At 45.1% G+C, this 12,547-nt stretch overlaps 1 protein-coding gene across 2 annotated transcripts in view; it reads left to right on the top strand.

Annotated features, from left to right (window-relative positions):
• LOC311141761 (calcium/calmodulin-dependent protein kinase type II subunit beta-like) overlaps positions 1 to 12,547 on the top strand; it is a 98,989-nt gene that overhangs the window by 38,886 nt on the left and 47,556 nt on the right. Inside the window, exons 6-13 of one of the 2 annotated variants that reach the window (XM_084177204.1) lie at positions 89 to 161; positions 4,574 to 4,676; positions 4,886 to 4,969; positions 5,286 to 5,380; positions 6,377 to 6,499; positions 6,811 to 6,894; positions 7,278 to 7,320; positions 8,962 to 9,054. In XM_084177204.1, coding sequence (XP_084033330.1) covers positions 89 to 161; positions 4,574 to 4,676; positions 4,886 to 4,969; positions 5,286 to 5,380; positions 6,377 to 6,499; positions 6,811 to 6,894; positions 7,278 to 7,320; positions 8,962 to 9,054 — 698 coding nt within the window. The remainder of the gene's footprint in view (positions 1 to 88; positions 162 to 4,573; positions 4,677 to 4,885; positions 4,970 to 5,285; positions 5,381 to 6,376; positions 6,500 to 6,810; positions 6,895 to 7,277; positions 7,321 to 8,961; positions 9,055 to 12,547) is intronic. The other variant, XM_084177203.1, reaches the window with a different exon arrangement.

Here is a 12,547-nt window from a genome sequence, read left to right as displayed (position 1 = left end):
TCCCCCTTCCCCCCCCCCCCCTGGCCTGTGCACGGGATTGTAGCTATGCTGTTCAGACTAACATGCGCCCCCTGGTGTTTGCATGCAGTCATTGCATCCAGCAGATCCTGGAGGCGGTGCTACACTGCCATCAAATGGGCGTGGTGCACCGAGACCTGAAGGTGAGTGACAGGTATCACCTTGCTGCCTGTATGTTGTCCCTTGGGTGTGTGTGTCCAATGTGTATGTGTGCGTGTGTGTAACTGTTGCCCCTTCAGTGTGTGTCCAGTGTGTGGTGTTGGTATGTGTATAGGTGTATCTATCCTCTATTTGTGTGTTGGTGTAAGTGAAATTTTCCAGCATCACTGTTTGTGGATTGTAGCTTTAGATAAGTATTTAGTCTCTTCCGTTATGCTGTAGGTTGTCAGGCCTACCCATTAGTTTGCATATTAAAAGCAATCAAAAGCAGTCAGTTGGCCATGGTCAGTCTGCTGTTTTCAGGTCAGAATCCCTACCTGCTTTAGCACCATCTCTCTCTGCACCATGTGTTCTGTGACCTTTGGCCTCTCTGGTTGTGTCTTGCCAAATGCTGCTCCCCTATCTCTCTCCTGTTGTTGAAACAGCACCTTTCACTCTTGCCAAATGCAGACCCTCTCTCTCCTGTCCTCTTGTTGAAACAGCACCTATCCTAGTCTGTGGAGAATGCCAGTATGCATGGCTCTTCTATGCTATGCTAGGCTATGCCATGCTATGCCTCGCTAAACTATGCTATGCTATGCTATACTATGCCAGCCCTCTCTTGGAACAGGGTTTGTCTCTCCTACTCCTCAGCCTAGGCTGCTGTATTAAAGTTAGCCCCATGCTATTATGATTCCCAATAGCCTACAGATTTCTAAAGGGCAATCGCTTTGTCCAATTTATTTGTCTCTAAGGTGCTTCCAATGGAATTGTATAGCTTCCAGTGGTTTACTGAGTCTACTGTGATTGGCTTGCGGTCGGTGCAGTCCTTTCCTGTTCTGTCCTATCCTGTGTGTCTGTGTGTACGTTTGCGGGTCTGTGAGCTTGTGTGTTATTATAACTATTATTATATCATTATTATAACTATGCCTTGTTTTGCATGATGCTAGTCTGCCGCTGTAGTCTATGGGCAATTCCACAGTAACAGAGTCATGCTGAGACTCTGATTTTTAACTCATAAATGTATGTCAAACAAAAACCAATGATGCAACGTTAAACAAACCATTCAACTCTTTGCACAAGGACTACTTTTAACAATTTCTGCTGATTGTCTTTACAAAAACACATTTACTTAAAGAACAGTGCAGATAATAATAATAATAATAATAATAATAATAATATGCCATTTAGCAGACGCTTTTATCCAAAGCGACTTACAGTCATGCGTGCATACATTTTTTGTGTATGGGTGGTCCCGGGGATCGAACCCACTACCTTAGCGTTACAAGCGCCGTGCTCTACCAGCTGAGCTACAGAGGACCACAGATGGAAAGTTTGGTATCAGAAGTGCATCTGCACTGTTCTTTAAGTAAATGTGTTTTTGTAAAATGTTCAATGGAAATTGTTAAAGAGCAACTACCTTAAAAAAACAACTTCTCATTTAGAAAACAGCCTGTGGTATCGATATGAGTCAGAAACATTTATTCTACTGTCATAATTGACTACAAAGTGTAAATAGGATAATTTTGGTCATAAAGTCAGTCTCATCCAAATTTGAGTTTTGTGTGACTTGTGGTCGCAACTGCATCACAATGTAAATGAATGTTGGGTTCTGTGGAATTGTCCTTTATGCTAATGCCAGTGGCAGGCCCAGGCCTCTGGGCAGTGGCAGCATTCCTCTTGAAGTAGTGTTGTGTTTATCAGAACTGTTGTGGCTATTTCTTTATTTAGCTGCCACACCTATCAGGTTACAGTCCGCAGTACTGGGGCAATTCACCCAATAGGTCATAGTGTGATGACTAAGGACAACGTCTGAGAGTGTCTGAATGGCGAGAAGAACACTCCCGTCTTGGAAGAGCGATACAGCAAATAACAAATCAAGTGGGGACCACTAGACAGTTATGAATAATTGATCAGTGTGAAAAGTTAAGCAGGACTACAAAGAAAGCACACAGTTCTGTTGATATGCTTCTTCTAAAGTCCCAAAATTAGGCTAATTGACTTAATCCAGTCTCTGGTTTCACAACTGGAGTGCCATTTCAATGGAGGCCTGCCTGCCTGTCTGTCTGTCTGGCTGCATCTCGTCTCTCTCTCCACTTCCTCAGAAGGAATCTGAGCAGATCGAGCCCTGTGTGGAATGCTGCAGCAGCACCCACTCTGCTCCTGCGAAAGGAAAGACGACGGAAGAGAAAGAGAGAGAGAGTGAGAGAGCGAGAGAGAGAGCTGGGAATCGTTCCATCCGAAACACCCACACACAGGCCCTCACTGCTCTCCAGCGCAGCAATCTCTCTCTCTCTCTCTCTCTCTCTCTCTCTCTCTCTCTCTCTCTCTCTCTCTCTCTCTCTCTCTCTCTCTCTCTCTCTCTCTCTCTTTCTCTCTCTCTCTCTCTCACACACTCACACTCACTCACACTCACTCACACTCTCTCTCTCTCGCTCTCTCTCTCACACACACACTCGCTTTTGCACTCCTTCACCTAACCCACTTTATTGTGTGTGTTTGTGTGTGCGTGTGTGTGTGTGTGGAGGGAAGGACCTAGATTTGTGTGTTACTGCAGAGGGCTGCTATTATGCGATGTGCAGAGAAAGATGTTGTCTGTCTGTCTCTGTGTCTGTCTGTCTGCGTGTGGTGAATTTCTGTGTGTTTGTGCGTGTGGCCTGGACATTGTGTGCCTGGATATGGAAACCTATTTATTGGAAGCTTGCGGTTAATATAAATTCCACCCACAATCATAGCAGGGATTATCCTAGCGCTGCAGTGTTGGCAAGTTTTAACTTTCTCCATACACATGAGTAAACCTTGAATCATATGATATGGCTGAGGGGGAGATGACACCAAGTAAGGTAACCGCCTCAGGATTACAGTTCCTCTCTCTTTCATTCTCACTTGCCCTCGCTCTCTTTCTCTGTCTTCCCTCTCTTCTTCCCTCTCTTTCTCTGTCTTTCCTCTCTTCTTCACTCTTTTTCTCTGTCTTCCCTCTCTTCTTCACTCTCTATTTTGCTTTTTCTCTCTCACTCTCCCTTCTCTCACTCGCTCTCTTTCTCTCTTCTATCTCTTTCCCTGTCTTTCTCTTTCACTCCCTTTTTCTTTCTCCCTCCTTCTGTTCTCTCTCTCTCCTCTGCTTCCGAGCAGCGCAGAGCCCAAGCTTTGTTGTTATATGCATCTCTGCCATAAAGTCAGTATTCTTACGGCTCCAAACAAGTTAGGAAGAGAGGTAGAGAGAGGGAGCGATGAAGGTGAGATGAGGGAGAGAGGGGTAGAGAGAGGGAGGGATGAAGGTGAGATGAGGGAGAGAGGGGTAGAGAGAGGGAGGGATGAAGGTGAGATGAGGGAGAGAGGGGTAGAGAGAGGGAGGGATGAAGGTGAGATGAGGGGTAGAGAGTGGGAGGGATGAAGGTGAGATGAGGGAGAGAGGGGTAGAGAGAGGGAGGGATGAAGGTGAGATGAGGGAGAGAGGGGTAGAGAGAGGGAGGGATGAAGGTGAGATGAGGGAGAGAGGGGTAGAGAGTGGGAGGGATGAAGGTGAGATGAGGGAGAGAGGGGTAGAGAGTGGGAGGGTGGGAGGTAGAGAGGGAGGGATAAAGGAGGGGAGAGGTGGTGTAGTAATGAGACATAAAGAGGAAGACAGGCTGCAATGACATGAGCTACTGCAATGCAGGGTCAGCAGTGGCACTGTTAACACAGTGTTTATACCTCACACACTCTCTACAGGTGTGTGTGTTTGCGAGGGAACGTAATAGTATGTGAGAGAGCAAAAGGTACAAAGGCAGATCTGAAGGCACTATCTATGTGAAGTAAATATGCCAGAAGTCATCCTTTGCACATTGGAAGTCTAGGTAGAACCATCACCATATTGCCTTATACCTATTCAGTCCCTTCAGATCTGCAAACATCCGAGCAATGGGAACTAGGGGAAGGGGATAGGGGTGACACATTTCTATTGTGTTGAGTGATGTTAGGTAGGTCTACAATACAGTAGCCTTGCAGTGTGTGAGAGAGAGAGAGCGAGAGAGCGAGAGAGAGAGAGAGAGAGAGGTCCAGTGGGGATAGCAGCCCATTATTAGAGTCACCCTCTGACAGAGAGTAATGAGGCTGTTCTATCTGGGACACAGAGAGAGAGGGGGGGGCACCACCAGCTCCCCTCACCACCAGCTCCCCTCACCACAGCCCAAACCACTATAGCCTAAACCACAGCCCAGAGCAAACTATAGGTGTTCTGGTGTGTGAGTGTGTGTGTTTTCATGTGCTACATCTATGTATGTTTTCTGTTACTGTTTGTGTATGTGTGCAAATATACTGTATGGCCGTTACTGTTACAAACACAAGAGTGTTTGTATGTCTGTCCCTCCTCCCTTCTCTTATAGTTCAAAGCAGGATTAACCTTAGCGCCCCTCTCCTCCCCCCCCCCTCCCCCTAGCCAGAGAATCTGCTCCTGGCCAGCAAATGCAAGAATGCTGCCGTCAAGCTGGCTGACTTTGGCCTGGCCATCGAGGTACAGGGGGATCAGCAAGCCTGGTTTGGTACGTTTTGACTCTACACTACATTCTGATCCAAGATCTGTGGTTCTGACTGTTTACTATACCAACTGTTTACTGTTTCCAACCTTTATTCATCCCACTAGGGGTGACGTGTTAAGCTTGGAGTAAGGAATTGTGTTTGTATTTGTGTGTTTGTGTGTGTGCGTGCGTGTATGTGTGCGTGCGTGCGTGTGTGTATTGTCGTGCTGCAGGATTTGCTGGCACACCGGGATACCTGTCCCCTGAGGTACTGAGAAAGGAGGCATATGGCAAACCTGTGGACATCTGGGCGTGCGGTGAGCATCTCACACATTTACACACACACACACACACTCTTTTGGGCACACAGAAAGACGCACACACAAAAATGATACACACATGAATGCCTTCACACCCAGACACAAATGCTTGGACACAAAAGCACAAAGTAAATATTCATTAAAAAAATGCTGATTCTGTGGGTTTCTCTCTCTCTCGTTTTCAATCTCTCTCTCTTTCTCTCTCTCTCTTGCTCTCTCTGTCTCTCACGCTCTCTCGGTTTCTCTCTCACTCGTTTTCGTTCTCTCTCTCTCTCTCTCCCTCTATCTATCTCTCTCTCTCTCTCTTTCTCAGGGGTGATTCTGTATATCCTGCTGGTGGGCTACCCTCCCTTCTGGGACGAGGACCAGCACAAACTGTACCAACAGATAAAAGCAGGGGCATACGATGTGAGTTATACAGGATCGGACCAGGCCTGCTGTCCTCTCCTCTCTTCTCTTGTCTTCTCTCCCTTTTCTCTATTCTCCTCATCCTCCACTCTATTCTTCTCTCCTTTCCTTTCACTGTGTCCTCCTCCCCTCCTTTGTCCTCCTCCCCTCCTTTGTCCTCCTCCCCTCCTTTGTCCTCCTCTCCTCCTCTCCTCTACTTAACGTTCTCCATCTTTCCGCTCTCTGTTTGCTTTCCTGTTCTCTCTCTTTGCCCTCTCTTTCTTTCCGTTTCTTTTTCTTTCCTTCTCTTTTTGTACGCCTTTCCCCCTCTCCCCTCTTCCCTGCGGTGCCTCACCCCCCCCCCCCCCCCCCCCCCCCCCCCGTTTCTTTTTTAGAAGTAACTAAATCACCTCATTCATATTTTAGAGGAGCGGGGAAGTGCCTACCTTGGGCACATTAGTCCCATTTTAGGAAAGAATCTCAGGGAGATTATGTCATTGAGCTATGATGACGTTTAACAGCCCAACACCTATTATCAAAAGACACATTGCTGTCTCATCCCAATGTTATATATTTATTTGTTAATACGTTATTTATATAGGATATCTTAGTAAGGCGGGTGTGATAGTAAACAGATAGTACACTTTGACACCACATCTATATACACAGTCTTATATAGAGAGGACTACCCAGTTTATTTACTGAGAGTATTCAGCTGGCTGGTATCCTGGTATAATTGATCATTCAATGTAATGGATTGGCCAGCAAGTGCACTTACCTGGGACCTGTTCAGAGCGGTGGAATATTTGAAACATTGCTGATAGAATTGTATTGATTACATCTGTCATACTTTTCAATGATAGAGAATCATATAGACAAATGGAGAGTCCAGAAGCCTAGAACCTGATCAAGCCTGTGTGTGTGTTTGTGTGTGTGTCTGTGTGTGTGTATGTCTGTGTGCGTGTTTGTGTGTGTGTGTGTGTGTGTGTATGTCTCTGTGCGTGTGCATGTGTGTAGTTTCCCTCCCCAGAGTGGGACACAGTCACTCCAGAGGCTAAGAACCTGATTAACCAGATGTTGACCATCAATCCTGCCAAGAGGATCACCGCTCAGGAGGCCCTCAAACACCCATGGGTCTGCGTAAGTACACATGTCACTATGTATTGTAATATATCCAGGAGAGATAAACACCCACTCATATACATACACACAAAGGCGCAAAGATCTAACTATATCTCTGTGACTTTTGACTCATGTGACTTACATTTCCTCTTTGTTTATTTTCTCTCTCTCTCTCTCTCTCTCTCTCTCTCTCTCTCTCTCTCTCTCTCTCTCTCTCTCTCTCTCTCTCTCTCTCTCTCTCTCTCTCTCTCTCTCTCTCTCTCTCTCTCTCTCTCTCTCTCTCTCTCTCTCTCTCTCTCTCTCTCTCTCTCTCTCTCTCTCACACACAGCAACGTTCTACAGTGGCATCCATGATGCACAGACAAGAGACTGTGGAGTGCCTGAAGAAATTCAACGCCAGGAGGAAACTCAAGGTCAGTGGATCACTTTGGTATTCTGTGTCTGTTTCAATTCATTTGTGAGGGGTTTTCAGACCTCAAAAGTTTTCTTAAGTCAAGATGATTCCATGCCACCTGTTCTATAGATATAGCTATAACCTGTTATATAGCTATTTAGCTACATTGATATTAATTACTGCATTGTTGGGTTTAAAGCTTGTAAGAAAGACATTTCACTGTATTTGGTCAAGTGACATTACAACTTGAAACTAGCTATTTGCCTAAATCTCGAACGAATGGAAAAGATTAGCATGATATTATAATCTGAAGTGTGGCCTGTTGTTGCCATGACTCTGTCATATCAAAGCAGTCTTGGGCTGACCACCTCTCCCCTCTTCTCTCTTCTTCTCCTATCTCAGGGGGCCGTTCTCACGGCTATGCTGGTTTCACGGAACTTCTCTGGTAAGTGTTGCATCAACACACACACCTACTCTTTACATCGTGTGGAACCTGCCAAGGTTTGGGGCTCTGGCTAGAAGTTAATCTTAGGCACAGATCCAGGATCAGCTAACCCTCCCTAAAGTCAAGGGGTAAAAGGCCACTGATGAGATGCACACAATGTGTCAGCTATTTGGAGATGAGAAGTTGAGTCCGGTAGCAAATGTAGCAAATATGTGCACTTTCAACAGTATATAACTCATTTTCCTATGCTACACAATCAGCAGTGTGTGTGTACTGCGTGTGTGTAAGCACGTGTGTGTGTGTGCCTGTGTCTGTCTGTCTGTCTGTCTGGGAGGTTGGTGTTTCAGTGAACATGAGTCACTCTGATCGTAACAGCAGACCTTCAATTGTCAAATGATCTGAGGTCCTCCCCCGACTTTATCCACACACACACACACACACACACACACACACATGCACGTACAGACACAAGCATGCACACACACTCCCACACACACTCACACACACACACACACCTGTCCGCCGCATCCCCATTCCAACACCCTCATCTCCTCAGGAAGAGGAGCCATTATTAGAGTGAGGTCATCCAGGGATGAATCACAGAGAAGAGATGGATATGAGAGAGAGCGACAGAGAGAGAGATGGATGGATGAGAGAGAGAGAGATGGATGAGGGAGAGCAAGGGGAGAGGGTTGATGGATGAGGTAGAAAGAGGAGGGGAGAATGATGGATGAGGGGAAGGAATACGAAAGGGAGATGTGAGTGATAAGGAGAGGAGACAAGAAAGAAAGGGGGAGATACAGATGTAGGATCTTAATTTGATCACCCTGTTGCTGGAGAACTTTCCTGCAATGCAGGAAATGTAACACTTGTAGTGTATTTCAGGTTTAAAAAGGCTTCTGAAGTTTGTAATTTCAACTTTGACATTTCAGACTTGATTTTCCCTTACGAAAAATGCATCAACCACTACAAAAATGTCCATTAAGTATAGTCTACATAATAATTCACATTTCTTGTTGCTGCAGGATTTATTTCCCCGCTGTAGCAACCTGGCTCAAATTAAGATCCTATATCTGTAGATAAGGGAGAGGGTGGAGAGTGATTTAAGAGATAGAGTAGGATGCAAAAGTGAGAATGAGAGGAGAGATGGGAGGGGGTGTTAGCAGGGATGGAAAGAGAGAGGGGCCAACAAGAGAAGTGAAAGAGAAAGGCTTCAGTATCCTTGACATCTCCTTCTAACCGTCATGAACTGTTCCAGTTGGGTATTGGATGATGGTGTCAGATGTATCACTAGCTCTGTTCACTCCTAATAGTGACTCCCCATTGAACTCCATTGATGCTTTATTTCAGTGTGTTGTATGGAGGAAAATACCCTACATTGGGAGATGTTGGACAACTTATGTTGTCTTATGTAATTTGTTTCATGAAAATATTGTGTTGGATTGTGTTTCTCTGCGTGCTCTATTAATTCACCTCTATTTTGGACTAATGAACCATATTTGTTTCCCTCTCCATTTTTTCCTCTCTTCTCTGCCCTCTTCCCTCTACCCTCCAACCTCCTTCTCTCCTCTCCTCTTCCCTTCTTGCTACTCTTCCCCCCCCTCTTTCTCTGTGGTGACTGTGTGTGTGGGACACTAACAGTCGGCTGTCGCTCCACCGCTCCGATCAGCATCACTGCCGCAGCGGCAGCTGCATCCGCGGCAGCGGGCACCACCACTGGGCTGGTGGAACAAGGTAGCCTGGCACACCTGGGGGTGCTAGCCTCCTCACTCCCACCCTCCCTCTTTCCCTTTCCCTTCTTGCCCTCTTGACCTCCTCCCTCCCTCTCTCCTTTCCTCCTGGCATGGGGTGTTCAGAGCATGCCACTTCCATCGCCACACCTCGATAGCCACCCGGACTCTTTCTCTCCACTCAGCTGCTCTCCATTCCCTTCTGCTCCATCTCTCCATTCCTTCACTGCACATAGCAGCACATTGGAGCATGCCTGAGCCAACAAGACCTGTCCTTGTTCTCCCTCTCTGATCTCCCTTTCTCTCTCATTACTTTTTCTTCTAACCCACCGTTCCACACTGCTTCAATCCCATCTTCATTTGCCTCTTTTCATCTAATACCTCTATTTCCTTCCTTGTTCCCCTGCTCTACCTCTTTTCTCAATTTTGCGCTGTCTGTTAATAACACTGGAAAGTTTACCCCCCTATCATTTTAAGGATGGAACAGCCCATGTGCTGTCGGTGAATGCTGCATGGGGCGCTGGACTGGTGCATGCATTCTAACACGGGGGGTTACGGGGATATGATGCATGGTTAACACTGTGAAAGATGCAAGGTTGGGGCTTCTCATCAAAAATAGTTTTTATACCTGTAACATTCCAACATTTGTGGATGACATAACAACAGAAGGACAATAGTTTGCCAGTAGTTGAGTGTGTAATTTCACCACAATTGATGAGTAAAAATGCAATAGAATAACCACTACACAGTCTAGTGTAGGGAAAGATCTGGTTCCATCAGTCTTCTAAGTACATTGTTATTGTATGTTATTGTACTGTATGTTCAGCAATACTAGCATTGGCTAACTATTCAATTGAACGTTTATACTGTTTATAGCGTAGGGATAGAGCTGATGCAATCAGCGCTGCTGTCCTCTCCACTTCCCTCTGTCTCTGTCTCCACAAGACTGATCAAATATTGCAACTTCATACTGGCCTGTCTGTCTCTCTACATTAGATCTACTCTCCTTCACTAGATTACACTAGAGAGACAGGGACAGAGACACACAGGATCCACAATACAGTTAGCCTCTCTAGAGGGAAATAGAAGTTCATTGAAATGTTTCTTCTTATTATGAAAAACCAACATGATTCTGCCTTGACGCCTTCATCCGAGTGCTTACAGACATAGACAGACTGGCACAAGACGGACAGGCACAAGACAGACAGACAAAGGCTTTTACAAATCAGCCTCCATCCTTGCTTCTTCCTGTAGGTTCTGCTATTTACAGGAATGTAAGTGACCACCTTAATGGGTATTAACCAATGTGACCCATTCTCTTCTTTCTCTTAATCTCTTCCTCCTCTCTTTTCTTCCTTCCTTCTCGCTTCTGTAATTTGTGGCAAGGTAAGGAGCCTTCTTGATTCCTCTACAGCATGGGTAAGCAACCCTGGTCCTGGAGTGCCGAAAGCACTTCATGTTTTTGATTTAACCGATCTGGAAGACGAAGTGTGTTGAATTTAGTCAATCACTGAACTGATCAATTATCTCAGTTGGTCAGGTGTGGTGCCTAGTTGGAACAAAATCCTGCAGTACCTGCGGTACTCCAGGAACAGGGTTGCCTACCCCTGCTCTACAGGGTTTAAGAACAGCATGACCTTTGGGTTTACAGGTTGGGACAAAACACCATGGAATTCTACTTTTCTCTAAATTCTACATTTTATGGAATCTATCGGAGCGATCTGAGAGTGAATGTAACTGCAACCAATGATGTATGTAAACACAAAAAGGGCTAAATATGTTTGTATATGACTGCAACTCAGTGGTTGTTCTGCAGCTCAGACCACTTCCATTCTAGAGTCTGACTGAGCTTTCTGAAAGTGTTCCAGAAGCTTCTAATTATTCAGATAGAAGGCTCTGGTCTGTTCTATCATCGAAGGAAAAACAATGTCAGTTTATTGGAATAAATGTTCTGTGAAAAATGCTGGGGGGAAAACATCCCTCTTCTCTCCCTCCTCCTTTCCCTCCCTTCTCCTTCTCCCTTCCTCCTATCCTCCTCCGTCCCTCCCTCTCTGTCTTTCTCTCTCTGAGACTTCAAACAAGATGTGAGAATGCACTTGACACTGTTATGTCCCGTAATGAAAACATATTATCACCTATGGCTGCAAATATTGAGGCAGCTTATTCAAATGCTTACCTTATAATAATGCTCATTGTGCACGGTAGGCTACACATCATGAAATATATTGAGGCCAAAAAATAGCAGACAGTAGCCAAATAGCCAAATAAAACTAAATTGATTGAAAACCGTGATGCAGTCATCTCGGGTTTTCATTTGAAGCATCTTTTTATCCTTCGCTTGTGTGTAGCAATGCAAAGACATTGGTAACTTCGTATTTGTTGTCCACTTTGTTGAGAAGTTATCGGTGGTGAAAGGCTTGTGCGTAATGAAGAGAAACCAGAGTCGTGTTGGAGCTAGGAACACAAGCATTTCACTATACCTGCAATAACATCTGCTAAATATGTGTATGTGACCAATACAATTAGATTTGATATAAAGTGACGGAATGCATCTAACCGTTGAGTCGTGGTAATTAGGTTTCTCCAAAACTGCGCTCTGATACCTCTGATAGTCATTAGTAGCCTACCAAATTTGCTAACGGCCAGTCTCTAATGGCCGGTGCTCAGCACTATTGTCCCTCTAATCACACTGACATCAATGCAAATGCAGTCTAATCAATTCATGAGCCCTGGCGTTCAGAGTTTGAGCGGAATAGGATCACCTGTTGCGCAGCGAGAGCCAGCTCCTCATAACTGGTTCATGCATGGAATTAAATGAGGGTTCCTGTTGCGCAACATTTCTATAGGCTATGCTATGCAATTGCGTGAGAGAAAAGAGATTTGATGGCCTCTATTAAAAAGAGGAGGATCCCATCAGCTTTCTATAGGCCTACTATATTTATTTCTCAACTTTCCATATATTAAGCACATTGCTTCTCTTTACAACCGGAGTAGCCCACCTGGCCGGCATGAAAACGAATCGCGGGAAAAGCGTCCTCCATTTGCTATTCCGACAGGTGCATGATAATGTCCCATTCTAAATCAAAACTAATTTCACACATATTATTTAGTATATTTAAAGACAACATTACATTGAGAATAGTCTGAATGGTGAGAATATTATAACTTGTGAATGATGCCCAGTGTGTGCTGTCTAAGGCAAGAAACAGCACTTTTTCAAATCATAGTCGTATGCATCATGTAGCCTAGCACATAGGCCTTAATGTTTTGATAAGGTTTGTATCGCAACTAAAGTGGCCAAATAACTCCAAATGTAGCCTATAGGCCCAAGACCTCTGGAACATTGTTGGAGAGCCCATAGCCTACAGAGCCTAGTGAAACATGTCCTTACAGTATAAACTCAGTCATTGCGCAATCGCGTGTGAAAACAGAGTTTTGACTGGCCACTATTTAAAAGTGGATCCCAGCTTTCTCGTGCTGCTATATTTATTGCTAAA

This window comes from Coregonus lavaretus (assembly GCF_964263955.1).
Source record: "Coregonus lavaretus genome assembly, chromosome: 14".
NCBI classification, from domain to species: domain Eukaryota; kingdom Metazoa; phylum Chordata; class Actinopteri; order Salmoniformes; family Salmonidae; genus Coregonus; species Coregonus lavaretus.
Note: the sequence above shows the minus strand (reverse complement) of the source record. Positions and strands in the feature narration are given on the sequence as shown.